This window comes from Nipponia nippon, unplaced genomic scaffold (genome assembly GCF_047370975.1).
Source record: "Nipponia nippon isolate SJK-2023a ecotype South Korea unplaced genomic scaffold, ASM4737097v1 scaffold_19, whole genome shotgun sequence".
In the NCBI taxonomy this organism is placed as follows: domain Eukaryota; kingdom Metazoa; phylum Chordata; class Aves; order Pelecaniformes; family Threskiornithidae; genus Nipponia; species Nipponia nippon.
In genome coordinates this window covers 6,187,797-6,208,810 of record NW_028262335.1, presented here as the reverse complement: position 1 = coordinate 6,208,810, position 21,014 = coordinate 6,187,797, and the positions used below count along the sequence as shown (strand labels likewise).

Below are 21,014 nucleotides of genomic sequence, written 5' to 3'. Positions count from 1 at the left end.
CAAATCAACGTTGTTTTTAAAAGGGATGAGTTTTAATGTGGTAACAGTTGTGTCATTTACTGTAGCTTTCCTATAATTTCTGGCTGGCGGGTTAAAGTATAGCTTTCTGCAGAAGAACTAGGAACGTATAGAAATAGTTACTGGTTTCCCAGGTGAAGTCGATTATATAAGGTGAAAAGGAGCTGGCCATGCACAGCACATACAAGTTTAGCTTTTATTTTCTTTTTATGTCTTCTGAACTTGTGAAAGCCCTCTTGCTCTGTAATGGTTCAGAGGGTTCTTCCACGACGGTCGAAGAGCTGCACGTCCGGTATAGTTAGGAGACTTTGTTGATGGTTCTTTCTGGGCAACAAGGCAGCCTTTTTTCTAGAGCAACCAAGCTTCTTGGAAGATTTCTTCAGCACTTTGGCAGGGTGCTGACCGACGTGGCTGGTACTGCCTGTTTGTGGCCGCAGAAATCGGCCTGTACACAGGCCACTTCTGAGCTTCGAGGGTTGTTTCTGGCCAAGTTCTGCAGCATCCTCGTGATAGAGAAGCACAAAATGGCAGAGTCTCTCTAAAGGCAAAATACTCTGGCCTTTGAGGCGCTTGTTGAAAACCTCGAGAACCAAATCTGGAAAAGAAGATGATGGTCTGAACACTCTGATGCTAACGTACACCCAAGCTGTCGTGTGTGCGCACAAAGCAGCTGTGTGTGTGGGAAAGATGAGGGGTGGGGAGGGGAAGTGGTTTCCAACCTGTGATCTGTGGCCCCTGTGGACTATTACTATTAAGACAATTTAAAAAAAAAAAACAAACAACCAAACCCACACTTTTCTTGTATTCACTTCAGCCAGCTTCAGCTCCACTGGCAACAGTTTGGGAAATGGGTAGGAAAAATATTGTAAAACTGCTTACAGTGCATTACAGGATATGAATACACCCCAAAATAAACATCCATATGCACAGAAAGGTAATTGTATCTATGAAAGTAAGCATAAGTAGGCTTTTGCTGTTATCCTTCATGCAGACATAGGCTCTCCCTTTACTACGTGTCCTTATGCAGACAGTGATATCACAGAAAATCAGGAGTGAAAGAGATTTTGGTCCTCCAGGCAGGAGCAGTTCCAGTTAATGTATATCAGACTACATAAGGATTTTTTCAGCCTTGGTATAGTTCGTGTAACAGTTGCCAGCTATATTTGTGAAGTACAGTGGGTACACTGGCATTTAAGCACTGCCATGGCTGTGTAAGGCACACTGTAAAAACCAACTTAAATTCCTGCACGTTCAGAACAACAGGCATGACAAAAATGTGCAGGTGCAGTTTATAGGGTCATGTATTAAGATTTAGCCCTTTGTATGTAAATCTATAAGAAAACATTCTTAAAAATGATTATAACAACAAAAAAAAATTAAGCACTTGTTTCTTTCTAATGGGCGCCTGGCTAAAAAGACGGTAGCTTTTCTGGGTCTGCATGGATTACAATTTTCAGTGCCTTCTAAATTGCTTATAAACTCAGCAGTGAGATATTTCTATTCAAAGACTGTTTTGGACCCACAACTGGTATAGACAGGAGTCTTTCCTCTGAAAAGTAATGGAGCGATATGATTTTCTGCTGGTGGCCACCCTGTGACTTGTTCACATACCGAGACTCTCGTAGACTACAGTGGGGATGATGTCTCTCAAGACCTTGCAGTCGGTATGCAACGCTGGGTTGGCATTCATCTCCAGAAGCCAGACCTAGAAAAGATGAATGCCAGTCAGGAAACAGGCTGGGTCTCCTTAGAGGCAGAGCAATGCCCTTTTCCTGACTTAGTGAACACCTTGAGGGGTAGGAGTACTAATAAATGCCAACAAAATCCCATAACACAGAATGCAGGCAGGACAGAATTTTCATAAGCACTGGAAGAATTACACAAAATCCCTTTTTGCATACATTTACGTACTTGAGAACAACACTACATGTTATTTTGTGTCTCCAGCTGATGCTCTTTAGATTAACCCTTGCTCTATAGGTGTGTAAAGGCACTGTGTTTCTTAACATACCAGTTTCCGTAAGAATTTCTAGTTGAGTTTTTTGGATACCATGAAATAAAGTTATAAGGAATCTAGGAATCATTTTGATTTGAGATGTACATGGGATCAAAACTAAGCAAACGTGGCGCTGAGTTTTCAATGAACCCTTGGCCTTGATTTCCTGGGTAAACTTTAGTTGCAGGTAGAAGCCATGTAAGATACTGATTTTACATATCTATACTAGTCTCATCTCCATTTCCCTTTGAAATGCCAAGATCTGAAGCTCCAAGCTGCAGAATGTGATGGTCCACTTACTTACAAACCTGTGTGAAACCAAACAATGGACTTGCATGTAATTCTGTTTACTATTTCTTTTCCCTGTAGTGAGAGAAACTCATCTGTTCGCTTCCTGCCTCCACCATATGGTGCTGCGTCTTGTATATAACAGATGTAGGAACTATTCAGCATTTTATAAGGAAGGATATTTAATCATGTAACAGCCCCAGAAGAATTGTACTCCCTTTTAATTGATTTAAAAAAAAATAATTTAAAAAAAATCTTTCTTTTTTGTTCTGAAGCAGCAATGAATTTGCTTGCAAGTACCTGTGAAATGAAGTCTGAGTGTTTGGTAGATTTTGGTGACATGATAGCCTTCACTTTGGCACTGTATTTTGCTGAGAATAGAATACAACAATAATTTTCACTTCTTTGAAATACTTTATTAAACAAGTGAAAAGACTGGTAAGTGAGGATAGTGAAATGTCTTTTTTTTTTTTCCAGAGGAGAACTGGAATGGCTGCTCAAAAAAACCTGCTTTGCAGATGCCAACAGAGGGCACCTAAGTTACATACATTTTTGCCGGCAAACTCATTCTTCTTCTGAGTAAGTGCTCTTTTTCCAATTAAAAGTTCTTAAGATTTTGTGCTGACAGACAAACTCAATGAACCTTCGTAATTGTCTTGATTAGATTTTGGTTTCTTCTCCTTCAAAACAAATAAAACTGGCAAACAGGAGTAAGAAAGTTCTCTGTGACACCTATCATGCTGTTCATCTTCTGCAGTCCCCATTATTGTCCTATCTGAATGTCTCTCAGTTTTTAAATGCTCTTAACCTCTCAACAACCAGGGCAAGTTAATAAATGCCCCTTGTTCTGTTTCAGGAAAAGCACAGAGAATGAGGCCAAGATTCACCATATCTGTGTGAATATCTGTAACTTTCAGGGGAATTTCACGTGGAGTGAAATTCCTGTGCTTCTCCCCACATCTGGCATGCACATGCCTTGCTCAAAATTTCCTAGCAAACATATGACAAAGAAAGGAAACCAAAACCCAGAATGTCTGTCCTTACTTCCTAACCACGGACTGTGCCTTCTCTTCAGGCTTTTCAAGTGATGAGAACAATAACGAGTGCCCTGTGGCTTTGGTCAGAAGTGCTGCTCTGGATGTTTCTCGGGGATGAAGAGGTTCCTGCTCCCTGCAGCCTGCCAGCACAACTCCATGTTCTCTCACATCTTAAACTTGCTCTGTCAAGACATCACAGGTAGGCTTAAAAACTTTACATAGTAGGATTTGTCCGTAGGTTCTTGAACAACATGCCGACTGCAGCCAGATCCTGCATTACACCAGGATCTGAGGCCTCATTTCTTGTTCTTTGAATAGTACTAGATGCAATATTAGCATCTGCTGAATACTTCTTATTTTCATCTAGTTAAATCACTGTTGTAGTCTCATTGCTGTAGAACAATCCTTATGGCAGCAGTTCAGTGTCTTTCAAAGGAGCATTGGGTGACGAGACTAGGCTCTGTCAGGCGTTGACATAGCGGCTAACAGCCAGCGTAAGACCTGTCTCAAGGGTCCTTTCCCTGCCAACACGGGCAGAGGTAAGACTTTGTGATGTGCAGGAAATGCATGACTGAGCCGAAGTTTTGTTCTGTTGCTGATCAAAAAACCATTTTATTTAATTGTGTGGTTCTTTGCTGGAGCTCTCCAGGTAGAAGCTAAACATCCTGCTGGGGTCTCAGGGAGGGAGAGGGCATCAGTCCATGCTCCCAGAGGCTCCAAGTGATGTGATAGCCAAGACTGAATGGGAGTGTATACATCTCTCTATGTCAGAACTTGTTCTTAGAGAGGATGGCTGTGACATGCTTCAAAGCCCAAATTTATCCACGGCAGGGCTGTCTCGTTCTGCATTTGTGTAGCAGGTGGTGTCCAGGGAGCCTGACCTTTGGCTGGAGCTTTAAGCAGCACTGAAATACCAGTCAGAAATAGGAATAAAATAACTTGATCTGTGTCCTGTGTGGGCAGAGCTGAAGCCACATGCACAGTCACAAACCAAGCACTGGAAGGGCTACTCAGATGTTGCCGACCCAGAGAGGGACCCGCTTAGCAATAGTGGAGACCACGGGCTAAGGCAGTGGGGTTCTGTTTTTCCACAGTATTTTATAAGCTTTTATCAGATTTTTTTTATCATCGTGACCTGGAGTGGGCACAACCAAGTCTACAGTATCCATGTGGTACCTCATACTCCTGGGGTGAATGAAAAGCTATGTCATTCAAATCAAAGGAACCGTCCCTGCTTTAACTAGGGATTTGAGTGTTATCTTCGTTTATGTAGATCTATCACAAATTGGCAAATGGCTTATCTGTGTTCAGTCTGTTCTCTACTGATAGATAGCTGAATCCATTTATGGCTGATAAAAAATTTGCACGTCTGTCTTCCCGGCATACCTCTGGAGAGAAGCCCTTTTGCTCGGCTGATGCAATGCTTTCTGAAAACAGGTTCCTTGAGCATTTAAATAACACTGTCCTAAGCTGTGTAGTGACTTAGGCATTTACAATGCAGCATAAGGAAGCTCCAAAAAACAGTAGGAAAAAAGCCAACAACAGCAAAACCACAACTGTCACTTTTGCTTCCTCTCCTCTTCAAGTACTTCATTCGTTTCTCAGCTTACAAATGAATATGCAGAGCTCTACAGAAAGCTGTGGTTTCTCAGCAGGCCCTGCTTCCATAGTCTGTGCTTCTAAGAGCTCTGAGGCAGGAAAACCACCTTCCAAAGACTGAATCAGGATGCTGCAGGGCCTTCAAGAATTATTAGGAAAGATGCTGGGGGCACTTATATCTCAGACAAACAAGGAAGAGGGAAAGGCACAATGAGCTATAGGACTGAACGTATAAGACCATGTTAAATCAGCATAAAGCAGATTCTACACGTGTCATGAAATAGGATGACAGGGAGAATAAGTCTGTTGTGTACTCCAGGTGGAGAGGACAGGATGTCAGACCAGGAATTGTAATGTCAGCCCACAGAAAACTGGGAGTTTGCTGCACTGACCAGTGTGAACTGTGGGTTGAAGCTGTCAGTCCTGCATCCAGCTGTTGTACACTGCCTCTGCAGGGAGTGTACAGGTGTCTCTTGATGCAGCAGTGCGCCAATAAAAAAGTAGGTTTGTTGCTCCTCAGCAAGGGCAAGAAAACATGGACAAGCCTATGCTAAATAAATGCCTAAATTTCCACATTGCTCTCTCTCAAAGGGGAGTTCCAGGTTCTGCCACTGGACTAAGTGTCCAGAAATCCTCATCATTCTTATAGACAATACTTGTCAAGAAACAGATTTTGTTTATCTCTCCATGTATAAAATACATGGGGATGTAATGGTCTTTAAACGCTGAAGTTTTTAACTAGCCACGTAGGAATTACCACAATAGAGTGATACTGGATCTTCTGTTCGACTTAAAGTTTACACAGCCAGGGCTTTGCATGCCAACATTGCAAAAGACAATTCCCACTGAAATTTGAGAAGCACCAGTTTCTGTCTTTGCCATTTACTCTCCCTTGCCTGTACAAAGGAGTCCATTGTTCGGGTGCCTTACCCACTGCTGCATACATTAATTCCATTCTTTCGTAGGGTTTGCTGTTCCCACTGCCCTTTGCTGGAATACGTTGGAGTTCCTTTCTGCTTTAGCAACAGCAGCATCTACCAGATGGCTTTCTGTTATGTTTAGGCCAGGTGGTTTTGAAGGACTGTGCTGCATTGAAAGCACCTCAATCACTGTATTTAATATTTCCTTTTTCCTTTCTTCTGCCTTTTCTTGTCTGTTTCTTTCAGTCTTTACAAGTTTGAATGGTAATTCTAGCGGATTTTATAGACTCAGTGGGCTGACCTATTGCTAAATGGTGGACATGCGGTGAACATGGAGATGCTGATGCTGAATATGGTGAGGGTGAGTTCTTCGTTGCCTTTGATGGATACTCAGCTAGTGTAAATCAGTATACTTCATGTGATGTTAGAGGCATTACACACTGACTTATGCTGGCTGATCATCTGGCGTGTTTGGTTTCTGGAGAAAGAAAAAACTGAGTGGGCATTAAAATGCCCATACTTTTCGCTATGAACTCAGCTTCCCTGTGAAATTCTGCACAGAACAGTTTCAGCTGCAGTAAGTACTTTTCTTCCCATCCTGAGCTGTTAATGCCAGGGTTTCTCTGTGCAGTAAATGTGCGGGCAATACAGGTGCCATGTCTTGATGCTGGACAATGGAACTGGAGAAGAAAATGAATCCTGCACTTCATAGCTGCCTGACTGAATGCTCTATTTAGTTCCTAGCACCAGAGCCTGTGTCAGCCATGCTATACTGCTGGCATTAGGCATCTGGCCAATATCTTAATTAGTATGGGACGATATTGCATTCGTACCTTAAAGTTTTCATCAATTAAAAAGTCACAGCCGATGAGATCAAAGTAGCCGAGTTTGCGATGCAGTTTGTGCTTGGCTGCCAGGAAGCACTGCACCGTGATCTGCTGCATCCTTTTCTGAAACGGAAGACAGGAAAGGGTGGTAACTGGTCATGGTGAATGCCAAGGGCATGGGAGTCACCGTAAGTCATAGGTGTCCTCTTGCTTTAGGGACAGTTTTTCTTCCCCTGCCTCCAGCAGAGCTCCTCTCTAGACTTGGAAGGAAAGTGAAGGGTGAGACCAAGTCAGACAGGAAAGAGACCACTGAAAGTGTAGTCCCTTTTCAGGCTAAGGCCTGTCAGGCTGGAGAGGTCTCTAATGTGTATTATTTTTTAATGCAGGACCACAGCATTGGGCCACAAATGTGAAGACCATAATTGCATTTTTATAGCTCGAATTTACATTCACACTCTCTTTCTCAGCAGTTTACCCATTTTATTAAAATTAAACTCTTTGTGTCTTCACTTCTGTGTTTAGCATCTGCAGATAAATGGTTACTATGGGACCATCAATACCTTCTCACTCAGTGTATCTGTTTCCTTGGGGGCTCCAGTGCACGGACGGGTTTTCTCCCTATTTCTGTCACCCTAATTAGGCAGACTAGCACACCATACACTTGCTTGCACTTACAGTAAACACAGTGAAAACCCAGTCTTTGGGGAGGCCATTGGATTTTCTGAACTTCTCATTAACGTAGCTGTTGAAGTGCTCCATCCGCCAAACTGTCTCGTCTTTCAGCTGGCTGTACAGGGAGTTCTTCTTCTGCATGTACTGAGAGGTGGGGAAAGAGAGCACGGGGAGGATTAGATTTCTGGCAGTGAAGAGTAAGCGGGAACCGGCTTGCCTGGCAGACATCCAACCACCCTGAGTTGTTCCAGGCCTCTGGAGCTGGGAAGAACCCCAGGATCAAGCTATGGAGGTGGAGGGAATGGAGCCCCTCACTAGCAGAGCTAAACCTGAGCAAATGTGCTGACTCCCGTTGTACAGCACTGCCACAGGCAGAAATGTGCCTGACCCACACGGACGTTGTAGAGACCATCACCCAAGGTCTCTGTCAAAGCAGTGTTTTCTCTCTGTGTGTGTATATGTATGTATGATATGTCTGGACCAACTGGCAGACAGGGAGAGGTGCTTTCAAGTCATAGTTGTGATATTCTTTGGACTAAATCCAGTTCCAGTGTCTATCTGCCTAGTACTCTCCTAGAGGAGAGTACATCTGGGAGAGATGTATGAATGTATCCTCAGAGGAAACCAAGGTGAGGGCTTCTCTCTTCCTCTGTCTCATTAACCCCTGTGTCAGCTGGAGCTTATCAATAATGGGGTATTTACATTGTTCCATCAAAGGCAAGTCCCCTTTCCCTGTGAAACAGCTGGGCTTGGCCGCAGCTCCATCTGTGGTCCGGTTACCGTGAGGCTGCAAAGCTTCTGGTTAGTGATGCTGCCTCTGCTGCCTCTTGTCTTTTGGAAATACAGTAGGAAAATGGCTGATCCCAGGTGGGATGAAAGGGTAGGAAGGGAATGAGAGCAGAATCAACAGTAATTTGAAGAAGCCTGGCCTATTACCAGCCGCTCCTGCAAATTTCCTTTCCCTCCTCCCAGCAGGAACCCAGATAATTTATGTTCTGCTAATAAACACCTGTCCTTTGTTTAATATCACTTGTGCCATGGGATCCCACCCGAGCACCTGAATTCCCGTGTGGATAGCTCTCTAGCTGAGCAAACAAACTATTCCAGGAAAACAAGTGGCACACTGATAATAGCATATATTGCAGCAAGCAGCTCTAAGGTGCTGTCCTGAGCTGCACTTTCACAGGAACTGTAAAACTCCAACTGAAGTGGGCTTGTCTGATACCTCTCTAATGTGTATTTTCCTAGTTCTCAGAACACAGCGTGACACTGCGAGGAGAGGACGGCTTTGAAAGCAAACTGTGTTCTTCCTTCCGATTCTTTTAATTCTCTTTCCTCAGGGCCAGTTCCTACTACTGAAGGGCCTCATTTGAAGCAAAAACGCAGGTAGATCTGAGCAAGGCAGGCTTCTATTTTGTATGACCAGAGATGTATGGGGGTACAAGCCAGAACAGTCGTGTTCTGTTACAGCTCTCATTTGAGAAGCAAGGCAAGCAAAGATGGAGATTTAAGAATGATGGTTCTTGAAGAACACCTCTGCATCTTATATCATTATGATTATTGTGTTTAAGCACACCGGGATCAGTAAAACCCTTAGCCAGGCTCCTTTGTGCTAGGTAGCTGCAATCAAAGGCTTCTTGCCCCAAGAAGTTTATGGTTTACAGATACATTAGAGAATAATGGCAGGAAAAAGAGGTCCAGGGAAAGAAATTGTCAGGTTAAGCAGAGAACTGGTCCATGGCAGAGAACAGAACCTTATCTGGTGCTGCTTCTGTTCAGCCTTGTCGCCGTGCCTGACCATAGGCCCATGTCCATTTCCTGGGTGCATGGATTTGGCATGCAGGAGGCATGCATTTTTAGCCCTTTGAAAGTCTTTTTTGCTTCCCATCTCTGTCAACTGCACCCTCCCCTTCTTCTGAGCTAAGTGCGCTTAGTTTACCTGATTGGTCAGATGAACAGTCAGATCATCAGAAGCAGCATCATAATTGACACAGGTCAACCGGACATAACCCTGGGCAAAAAATACCACATATGGTGCTGTGCAGGCAATGAGGAGGTAAGATCGGACATCAAACTTCTTCCCTTCCAGGAGCAGAGGCTGGTGAATATACCTGTCAGGGCAGTATTTCAACAGGCGTCACCAACAAGTAGCCATAATACCTGGCAATTCAAAGCTCACACAAAACCCCACCGTTCATTTCACACCACAGAAGGAACCAGTTTGTCCCTTTTTCAACACTGGTTTTAAGGTGAATGGCAGCAGAGGGCGCTCGTAGGAGAGGTTAGAAATGCCAAAACCAGCTCCTTTCAAGAGGAATAGAAGCTGTGCAGAGTCTTGGGAGTGGGAGGTAATTAAAGATTTACTAATATTTACTGGAGAATATACAAAGTTTATGTGTGAACACAAAGAGCCCTTCATACAGCACCATTGCTTTTATTGCCAGAGTGATGTAATCTGGGAATTGTTTCCCTTTATCATCAAAGCTTGCTGGATGTCTACATAAATAACAAGGATATGCTGTTAAAACAGTCAATGCTAACAACAGTTTTCAATGGAATATGGAGCCTCATTCTTCAGAGCATAAGCCATTCTCACTAATAGAAATCAAGATGAGATCTAACATAGGGTCCAACCACTTCTTCCCCTGACACTGCTGCTTGTCCATGGCAAAGACCACCTATTGGTCTAATTTTGTCAGGCAGTCGTTGTTTTGCTCCATATACTGGCTGCTGCGTAAACACAGACCAGCCTATTGCAGAAAGCCTGTAAGATCATCATTCCATTTACCATTTTACAAATCTCTCCTACCCTTTTCAATGAGGCCAACCACTCCTTTTGTTATGAAAAGAAATGTTTGGATGAACGTAAGCAGAGACTACTGCTTGCTTTGGCTAGGGCAGCTCTTGCTGTGCACTGGGTTCTCTTGCAAGGTAAAGGTGCCAAGCCGTGATAGCAGAATGTCAGGGACGTGGCATAGGGTCAGTGTAAGGAATTGGTATCATCGCTTTGTCAGGACATGCAGCGATCCCTACGTGGCAAAATGTGGTTTTGCCATGCCAATACAACAGCGTTGTCACGAGTGTATCACGTTGTCATTGCTGGCATGTCATGAGAATGCCAGGCAATGTCATGCATGCATGGGCACCTTGAAGTTTAGAGTGCCCTGTATGCCTAGCTGTGCACATCAAAGGCATCTGGGAACTGCAGCTCCTAGGATAAATAATGAAAACATCTTTTTTGCATTTCTCTTTGAAAGTTTTATTCACTCATCTCAAAGCACTGAAGTGATTTAATTATAATGCATTCCTCAATTGAGGGAGGGACACTGCGGCAAAGGGAAGTCAAGTGAGTTGTGTAAGAGTAAGCAAGTAACGTTCAGTAGCTGAAACTGTTCTCATGGCTTCTGCTGCCTTATTTTTCCCTTCCTTTTTCTGCTGTTCTGCTACTCTACAAAACATTCTAGCGGTGGCTGAGAGGGTATATATTCTACAAAGAACCTTCATGATTCTTTTATTCATGCAAGGAATAAAAAATAAAACAACCCTAACCCAAAATTCTAGCCACTGCCTGTTGATTGAGGTATAGACTTTTGCAGCATTGAGGCAGAGTTAAGAAGATATTTGGGAGGCTTTATTAGATTGCATGGAGCAGGTATTGTAGCTGTACAATTTGTAAAATGCTAGCTTTGTATAAGAAGCTGGGATAATATCTAATTTAAATTGCTTTGCACAGGGCTTTATGTATAGCATTCCTGTACAGAACTGTAGCATCTGGCCTTTTGAAGTCATTCTTACATTTCCAGACAAAGGTAAACTCAAATCTTTCTGATGACAAAGATCTACCTGAAATAACTGAAGTGCGGATGCAAGACAGACTAACCAGAGAAATAGCCTCTCTCCCACAAAATGAAATCTCATAAGTTGATGAGATGTGGTGTAACCACATTAAATACCTATGGAACAATTCAGCTCTCTGAGGCCAGTGTGCTTAATCAAGCACACTACTCACACATGAATTCCCAGGCTTCAATGTCTACCTTTGCACTATTCTTGCCTGGGGAGCCTTGCGTTGCACCCTCTTATTGAGTAGGTATTCCTCAGCGCTGTGGAGCTTGGCTTGAAGGGTGTTCGCAGCAGCTGGATTTTTAAGCAGGAAAATTACTCGACCTTGGTTAGAGCAACTTGGTTTGCAGATCCAAATCTGTTCTTCTGCAGAGAATGAGTCTATTATAGTAACGTGTGTGGTATGAAACACTGACGTGCCCATTAGTGGGCTCTGAAAACTGCTCAATTGAACGTGTCTGTATGTATATGCATACACATGCATATAGATATCAATTATTATTACTGTGTGTACTTTTATGAACATTTTAGAGGATCACACAGCTATTTAAATTGGTTGCTACCATGATTAAGACAATTCACCTTTGCAAAGCTGAAAAAAGGCATTTCTCTCATCTTTTAAGTCCAGGCGAAAAGATTCTGGGAAGAATTCTTCCATCTTCAGTAACCTATGGGAGAATCAAAAACAAGTTGAAAACCCTATCCAACATGTTCATTCCTCTGTTACTTTCAGAAGGGCTGGTTGCAAGTAGAAACTTAAGAAATGTTTTTTTTTTTCTTGCTAGTAGACAGGTGTGTGTTTGTTGTATGTTTTTGCTCAGCTACTTCATTCCATAAGCATTCAAGAATATACGTTAGGCTTAAGGCATTCTTCATATGCTCAGTTTTTTGAAAACCAGTTGAGATGGTTGCAGGTAGCCATGGTGCAGGATTGCCATTTGTTTTTTTGGTAGGTCAAAAATATAGAAGCAAAAATGCCAATAAGCTTCTCTTATATTTATAGTGTCTATGGCACAAGAAGTTGTGGCCTTTCCAGTAGGACAATGTACCCAAAACCAGGGGAATTACTATGACTGTTGTCTTTGAGGGACCTGGCACTCCTACAACTCCAGACATAGAAAAAGAAGAAATTCTGTCTCTGATATATGTACTTCTGGAAAAAAAGTGATTTTTCTAGAAGATAAGAAATAAGTAAGACCTCCTGTGCTTTGTATCCTGCACTGTTATGCATCCAGAAGAAACTGGTCCTTTGTTTCTGTGCTCTCACTTTCTGTTGGCATGTTTCTGGTCAAGGTTCAAAGAGGCAAGAGTTCTTACTTGGAATTAGAGCTCCTACTGATCTTTTTCATCACCCGCTCTTGCTCTCTCAGGCAGCATAAAAGCCCTGTCTTACTGGTGAGGACTCCGTTGTTGGGAATCTGATAGAGAAGCTGTTCACCTGTATGAGGGAAAAAAAAAAAAAGCTTGCCCTCACTGTCCCATGCGGCACAATCTGCAGGATGAAGCTGACTTTATCACTGTTGACTTTCACCCATTTTCTTTAAGGCAGTAGTGACAACTCCCAGAGCAGTAAATCACTTGCTGTAAATGTGTTTCTGTCCAACCTTGTAGCAGAACAGACTGACCTGATGGGGCTTCACGAAATAGTGCATCCCTTGCCCGCTCCAAAGGTGCCACTGCCGTCACACCATTCCAGCTGCAGAATTGCATTGAAGGATAGCCTATCTGCACCGCTGTATGAGGCCAGCCGCTGTATGGTGCAGCCTGACAAATAGCCACCACATTGCCCTCAGAGCTGGCAGGAGGGGAAAGGTGGCTGCTGTACATGGCTGGTAGGGAGGTGATAACGCGCTCCCTCTGCCAGAGGAATGCCCGCGGCTCGGTGCCGGGATGCTCAGGCTTGCCAGGGCGCTGGTCTTGACCAGCTCCCAGAAGTAAAAGAATTGCCCCAGGGGCTGTGCTTAGGGAGTTTTGTGTTCGTTATGCAAAGTACTGCTCTGAGGGTGCCAGCCAGGGGCATTGCTGTGGGAGTCCTTGATTTTATGCTTTTCTGGTGGGAAAGCTGGATGGGCCCTGTGAAGTCAGGATGCACTGATGAGACGAAGGGCAGAGCACAATTCAAAAAGTTGCTTGCTGATACAGCAGAGTAGTTTGGCTTTTAGCGACTTTGTTCTCCCTAGATAGAGAGAGCTGGGCCTGGGACGTGTGGGGTGACCCATCGTGGGCTTATTTTACTTCTGTCTTCAAGTGCACCCTTCCTTCCTTTTCTCCTCTCCCCACCTCCACTGTGGGGAGCATCTTTAAATGTGAGGCACTCTCTGTATGCAGGGCCTAGACTAGTGCTTGAGAGATGCCAAGCAGGCTACGTGCTGTTCCTCTGCTACGGTACCGCGTCCGTCCTATTGCAGCCTGTGCTCAAATCCAAAGAGGGAGAACCACATTTCAAAAGTGATTGTGCTGGTTTGTGTTTAAATCTCTGTACTGCTCATTTCACTATACTTAGTTCATTTCAATGGTATCCTTTCTCCCAAAGCTGTTTTCTTGTCTAAAACCCTTTCTTTAATCACCATGGCAATCCAGCTCTGATGTCCCCTCTGAGGGCTGCCAAGAAGTTGAGGTTACCTGTTTCTCCTACCCCCAGGTGACCTCCTCTGCCCTGGGAGTCACAAGGCCAGCATTCTCAAGTTTTTCCCACTTCCCTCTCCCCCTCAAGGCCCACAGGCACCTCTACCTTCTTTGAAATGGTAATAGGTCTCTTGGCACTTGATTTCACACCATTTCAGTGCATAATCCTCTCTTCTGTTGTCATAGATACGCTGCCAGCCTCTGCTCTGGCAATAGATGCTCACACTGCATATGGAAAACAAAATAGCAAAGTAGCCTCCCTTCTATTAACAAATACTTAGTTAGCTCCTATCCCTTGAACTCCTAACAATTTTCTCTGGGAACCTGACCTAACATGCCCAGAAGCCCCTGGGTGGGGGATAAGATGGGAAGCATTAGTTAGAATGGCTGCTAGTGGACCTGGTGCTCTGAACTTGAGGGGATGGGGGGAGGAACTGAGGATGCTAAGAACATTGTGATTCAGCAGCTCTGATGAGAGCTTGTACCGTTTCAGCAGGGTTTTTCCAGTTAGGATGCAACTGGTACCCATGGAATAGAAACGTTCAGGGTCCAGTCTTAATAAGGAGCCTCTCCACTGCGGAGTTTAGGGAGTGATGACAAGTAGCGATAGAAAAAGCTGTTCGTAGACAAAACTATGGAAACATAGCAAGAAAGTGCTGTTTGCAGCAGAGATTCTGTGGTGCTTGCTGGTGACAGCATCTAGAGAGAATGCCAATATGCTGGAGAGAACTCCGAAAGGAATGAATGGAACTTCTGATCTGACAATTTTTCTTGGGCAGAAATCTCTTATTTTTCGCTTGTTTTACATATAGCACAACAGCATGTTGATCAGCAACAGCAGTTCCTAGCTCTAGGGATGATGCTAGCAGATTTGCTACATGGTGTGGCTAAGTGATTTCTGAACAGTCCCAACAGAGAAATTTTCATTAAACAAATAGAAGTATTTAGGTTTTTTGCAAAGATACAGTAGTTAGCTACTTCACCGCAGGGGGCCTTCCAGTGGATACTGGCTATTTGAATTATCTTTAAACGGTTCCCCAAGTGTACCACTCCAAAAAGACAGCAAATAAAAGGAAAATTATTTGAGCCAATGGATAATGGATAACATTGCATGACTTCATATATAATCATACTACTGTTCATAGGAGTCTGCCGAGACCTACTTACAGCCCAGCTCCATTAGATCCACTGATATAAAAATATGGTCCTGGTCCCATTAGTACTTGTGGTATCTCTTCTTCTGGCTGTTTTTCTTGAGGGTAAGCTTTACCCTGTGTACTATTCTTATTAGACTTGGCTTTGTCAGGCTCCACTTCAGAGTTGACAGAAGTAGCTGCAAAATCGGAAATTAAGAAACTTCAGATGATCTGGGATCTTCTCCATAAAATCCACATCTAGAAAGACAGCTGTTACAGAGGAAAATGCTGTAAGGTAAACGACCGCTTCAGTTGGTTTTATAGCCATCACTAGCGGCATTGTCTTAAAACAATTCAGAAATTATTGCTAATGTAACCTGGTAGCAGGTACCGTGGTATATTAAGTGGAAAACAGAGGAAATATAATAAAATATGGAGTAGAAGGGAACATTCCAGTCAGCCCTAGTCTGTTAGTGCTAAATGGCATCCTCTTACTTGGCAGGCCTCTGCTTCACAGGACTTTCTCAGGTATTTTGGCTAGGTTGCTGTCAGTTCTGCCCTAAGCTGCGCACAAATCATTCCAGCTATCCCGACGGAACGCTGCGGGTGGCTATGGGAGAGCCTGACAGACTGCAAGGTCTCGAGAGGCGTGGAGATACAAAGGGAGAAGGGCAAGAAGAGCTTCCTAAAAAGTGTTAGCCATACACCATACATCGAAACAGATGTTCTTTCAACTGTTAAAGCCTGTAAGAATTTTGACAAGCCCAGGATGTGACAGCTCGGAGCTCCCCATGACAGGCAGCCACCCAGTGGAATGGCACACGTAAACTGTGGTGACAGCGACCGAAGGGGTGGGAATGGGAAACACCCTGCTTCACCCTGGTAACTAATCATGTCAGGTTTGCCGTGGTTCTGTTACTCTCAGATCCCAGGGCTCAAAAGCTGGTGAATTTGTAGGGGATAACATTTTTTTTTCAGTCCAAAGCTAATGGGATCTGCCTAACCAGTAAGTGCTGCTGGGTTATTTGTGGAGGAGAATGTCAGAGCTTGTATCTAGCTTTAGCAGTTGTGGAGAACTTTAACTCCGTGGCCTTCTAGGAATGATTAACTAAACCGAAAACATCACTTCCAGATCTTCCTCTATCAAGAGGTTTCCCTGTATAATACATAGCAAAAGCTTTTCTTTTGCAAGGCAAAATGAGACTGCGTGACTTTTCCCCCGGCACCCCCATGCTTTGTCCATATTTCAGGTCTCTGATGTTCTTCATACAGCACAGACAATTCTCTAGTGCAGTCCCCAATCTTGTTCTAAAGCATAAAGATGCTTCAAAGCAGCTGAAGCAACTCAAGTACCATCTCACCCTGGCAGAGATACAGGCCAAGAGGTCTAACACTATGCTTTATAATGTTTGGGTTTTTTTTAACTAAAGTAGCAAAACTTGTTCAGGGTCTTGCCTGACACAATTAGACTGTCATATGCTGTGGTACTGTTGGAAAAAAATATGCTATGTGAGCAATTTCTGTCTGATCAATCTTCACGTTGTTCAAAAGTTCTCGAAACAGATCAATGATGTTATAACACATAAATGAGATGAAGGACATTATCAGATGGGAATTTGAACCACATTGGGATGTGAATGAAAGAATGGCTGGTAATGGGAAATTTTATTTTGACTATGGTTGCTGGTAAAGGATTTCAAAAGGGCAAACCATACGGTTTCAGAAGTGGTATCTGATGCAATGATGTCATCAGCCTCAAAACTATGGCTGAATTTATCGTCCATTATCTTGGTCTTAGCAAGAGAGTTGTGTTCGTGGTCTGATTTTTTGGCTGGTAACTCATAGGAATTGTGAGTCTGGCACTTGCTTCCAGAACAGCTTATGACTATTTATAGAACTAGCATTTGGGGTATTGATACCCAAATCACTGGCTCCAAACCTACAAAAACCATACATAGGCTTAATACTTCCAGGGGCTGAGAAACTATGCCTCTGGTTTCTCTCCAGCTTGGCTATGCACAAAAATTTTGGGAACAGTAAAGCCTGTGAACAGAAGAAAAAGTCCACTCTGTCCTGGTTCTGGTCCTGCTGGAATGAGGTGGTAGCAGGGAAAGAGGGAGCAGGAAGCAAGCAGATGACAAGACTGAAGCGATCTACTCTTTGGACTGTTCTTTTATCGTTATTTGTTATAGTACATGCCGTGATCACATGAGTAAAAACTTCCATCTCAATGACAAAACTCTTTTGACTTAAGTGGAGCAAAGGTTATCTCTCATTTTACAAGCACTTGTTTTATGTCTTCGTTGCGCTCCACCTATGAACACAGGTGCAGGCCACAGTTACTGAATTTCCCGGCAGGCTCGCACACCTGGCTCAGTTTGCTTTGGAATAAAGGAAGCAGGCTGCAAACTCTTCGAGAATTTCTGCTTCCTGGAGTACTTGGCACCAAAGGGTTCTGACAGTAAAAGCCTTAGCGTTGTTACAAACTGCAGCATTATCAGTGCTAATCCCTGGACTCCTGCCTTGAATTTCCTCCTTAAATTAAAACCAAAACAAACCAAAAAAACCCATACTAAACAACCAGTTCAAACAAGCCAGGGCACACCGTCCATGCTGGAGAACGCTGCCTCGGCAATGTCTTGTAATCAGCTGAAATGAGCTTTTTCCAGAGTGGATTTCAAGCTGCCTGTTCCTGGTTCTGCGGAGCCGAGCCCACGCTTGCTGGGACAGTTGCGATGGGGAGGACTCTCCGGCAGAGAGCGGTGCCTGGCTCCTTGGTCACTATTCCATTTTGCCATCACAGCACCAGACCAGGTGAAAACATAACATATTCTGTCTTCTCTAGAAGAGACTGTCATTAGCGACTCAGTCAAATGTTCTGAACAAACTGTTTGAAAGTAGCTCAAAGACAGGGTTAATGCATTATGCATAAGCGTCAGGCAAATTAAAAGACACGCAGAAAAGTAGTACAGCTCAACTGTTTCCTAGACCCAATCCATTTTATGAAAAGGTTGTACCGCAGAGCGGTGCCACCCCTCCAGCTCCTGGTATCTGTCATGAGGGAGGCTGCTCTCTCTCCTCTGCCTTAGCACGGTGTGTTATAGTGCTGTTCTTGCTACTCTTTGATACGGGAATGTAAATATTTATTTATCTATTTTTAATTGCTCATTCATACCTCCTGCGAGAGCTTTTGGCTCTTTTATCACTTCCCTCCTTGCCTGGATTGCTAAGAAATTAACCAGTTTTAAACAGTCCCATTTATCCTGAGACATGGACACATGAAATACCCTGCAATGATTGAAGTGCTGGTAAGGTATTCTTCCATTAGTCTGAACACGTACTTGTCTCTCCCTCTCTAATCTTTATACAGAGACCCAGGGGGTGGGAGCCTTTTATCTTCTTTTCTGTCTAATTATGGAATCTCCCAGTATTAAAGATGAACCTTCGTTTCTTTGAATCTTTTGACACGTATTATTTAAGCATGAGTCCCCTTAGTCTTCATTTGTTTGTGTGTTTTGCATCCTTAGATGGCTAAGTATTAAAGAGGTAAGGAGAGACAGGGATGGAGGGGGTTATTCCCGTTGCCTGATTGCATAAATTTCAGGCAAGGCCCTTTTCACTTGTTTATCAGAGGTGGGATTAGATGCTTGTTGGGACTTGAGCTCTTAGGAAAGAACAGGCAGAGTGGCTTGGCTTGCAGACCTTGCAGCAAGGAGTGGATATTTCAGAGGCTGAGTTTGTGCCTCTGAACTCAGCTCTATGTTGTCCTGTGAAACAGCCTCTCTCTGTCCAGTAGGTCCTTGTGGTGGGGAGGGGGGAGAGCCCTTGGGGACACAGTCTTCTAACTCGTCACATAAACTAGCAGCATGAAATTAAACAGTATGGTTCCCTTCCAGGGAGCCCACACAGAGATTGTCTTCACACCGGGTGCAGCCAGTAAATTACATTGCTTGAGACAATTTTGAATTCGGCTCATTAATTTCTTTGGGAATTGTGTGTTGGCGGTGTCTGTATAAGAAGCTCCTATCTAATCTCAGCTCTGCTTTCAGTGCAGACGGGGATAAACACACTGGCAGGGAGATGCAGTCTGCTTTGTGTCATTTGCTACCAGAAGGAGAAAAAAGCAGAGCTTAGAACACAGAACTTCCTTATTCCCTCGTCCACGTGAAGGAAGGTTTAGCTGAATAGTAGCTGACTGATTTCTCTAGAATACAGAGTTTAAATCTCGCTGAAATTTTCATTTAAGAAAGCTAAATGATCTAATCATCTTTCTAAAGACAAGCATTGCCCTGCAGGTTACCTCTGTATTAAAAAGGTTTTCATTTGAAACAAATGAATATATTTTTTACTGCCAAGGCACAGAGCTGAGTTCAACAACGAATACATCAGAAAAATAATACTGATGGTTTTGTCATTGAAAGATTTGTGGCACTTCAGCCAAATTATCTCTCCATAAAAAAGTAATGGTTTCTTTTCAGAGGAACTGCTTGTGAATGGATAGCTTGTATTTTTCTTCACGTTTTCAGTAAAACACTTAAAATGTTAGTACAAAATATTTTAATTTCACCAGATATTTGTCAGCCAACATCAATAATTTCTGTCTTGAATTATTTTAGAAGCAAAGGGATGGGCTTGTATTTTCACAGGGTTTAAATGAAAATGGTGTAAATTACATGCCATACTCCTGCAATTTATGCCATAAATTAGTGGCAAGCCCTTTGGCTAGTATAAGAAGATATAACTCCCTTGATACTGGCATCAACTGAGAACCTGGTCAAAGGGCTCGGCACAATTAATAGCTAAAAACACGGATACAAGATTCACCTTTGTCAGCTGATAAGGATCCAGCCTGTTGTTGGTTACTGCCTTGCACCATGGATTTGGCGTTCTTTTTCCTCTTGGTTGGCACAAAGGCCATCTCAGCCTAGCCTGCAAAAGGAAAGATCACCGTCAGCTACTTTGCCAGAGTCATGAGTGATCTGGGAAAGTTTGTAAGATGTATTTTTCTCTTTGTCATCATTTGCTCTGTTGATTGTAGATGCCATTTTTCACCGTCTTCTGCAGTTTTTTTCATTTCTTCAGAATCTTTATTTTGACATGTTGTTTAGCTGGGAATACATAGGCTCTACTTTCTTATGGATGGTCTCTAGCGATCAGCTTGTTGGTGACTGTGCTGGGGATCTGAGTGCTTCTGTACCTAATCTTTGTGCTCTTTCTGCTTCCTTCCCCTTGATAGCACTCAGTGTAGGTCTTGGGTTGCCTTGTAAATTTGCTGTAAGCAACTGGGTGCTTTCCCTAAGCCTGCTGCTCATGGTGGAGCAGTGTCCAAGTGTTGTTTTGGGGTATATCTGGTATTCTTTGTCTACGGCATCATCAGGCTCCAGTTGTTCCGCCTTGGGATAAAAGACAGGCTTCTTTTCAGGAAGCTTGAAAGCTGAGACCCATTTTTTGTCATTGCAATGGATATGAAAACAACAAAGGAGATATTCTATCTGGAGACAGAAACCATAATCCTGAATAACTGTTGGACACAGGGTAGGCAGAATATTTTTAGCAAGTCTCAGGCTTGGAACAGTCAGTTGTGAAAAAGGACTTGTTCTGGGTCAAGGCTGCAACTATTTTGTAGGAAGGATGCTTACCTTAGCAAGCACAGGGCAACTGAAATTCAGCTAGAATTAGAGAGGGAAATATATATTTGCTACTTTTGCGTACAAGAAAGTAACAAATAGTCCAAGAACACCAAATAAATGGAGCATACATACTGTGTAGTTTGAAGTCCGTAAGAAGGACAAATGCAAAAGTGCTAGTTACTGTAAGTGTTCTTATGTAGGAAGATATAATGCAATAAGCTAAATTGTAGTATTGAGCTACTGAGTTTACAGTTAGATATATTTAAAGCATATTCCCTGTTAAAGACTGTCCTCCCCCAAAGTGATTTGTTGGAGTGGGGAGGCAAGGAAGGTAGCCGCGCAGGTCAGCGTCGCTGACTCGCTGTGTCTGTGGCCATGTCGCAAAGCGTTACAGTGCCGGTTCTCTGTCTGCAAGTTTGAGTA

The 21,014-nt window shown here is 43.3% G+C and overlaps 1 protein-coding gene and 1 long non-coding RNA gene across 2 annotated transcripts in view; one reads left to right on the top strand and one right to left on the bottom strand.

Annotated features, from left to right (window-relative positions):
• The window catches only part of LOC148056024 (uncharacterized), a 52,890-nt gene that overhangs the window by 12,160 nt on the left and 19,716 nt on the right, over positions 1-21,014 (top strand). Inside the window, exons 4-5 of the long non-coding RNA XR_015704369.1 lie at positions 2,780-2,881; positions 3,378-3,538. This is a non-coding gene — a long non-coding RNA (uncharacterized LOC148056024). The remainder of the gene's footprint in view (positions 1-2,779; positions 2,882-3,377; positions 3,539-21,014) is intronic.
• TTLL10 (tubulin tyrosine ligase like 10) lies at positions 237-19,879 on the bottom strand. The gene is made up of 11 exons (XM_087755647.1): positions 19,777-19,879; positions 14,993-15,158; positions 13,932-14,050; positions 12,518-12,638; positions 11,783-11,868; positions 11,395-11,566; positions 9,297-9,468; positions 7,361-7,501; positions 6,692-6,808; positions 1,630-1,723; positions 237-613 (listed from the first exon to the last, which is right to left on the bottom strand). The coding sequence occupies exons 1-11, from the start codon at positions 19,877-19,879 to the stop codon at positions 270-272; spliced, it is 1,635 nt and encodes a 544-aa protein (XP_087611773.1). The 3' UTR covers positions 237-269.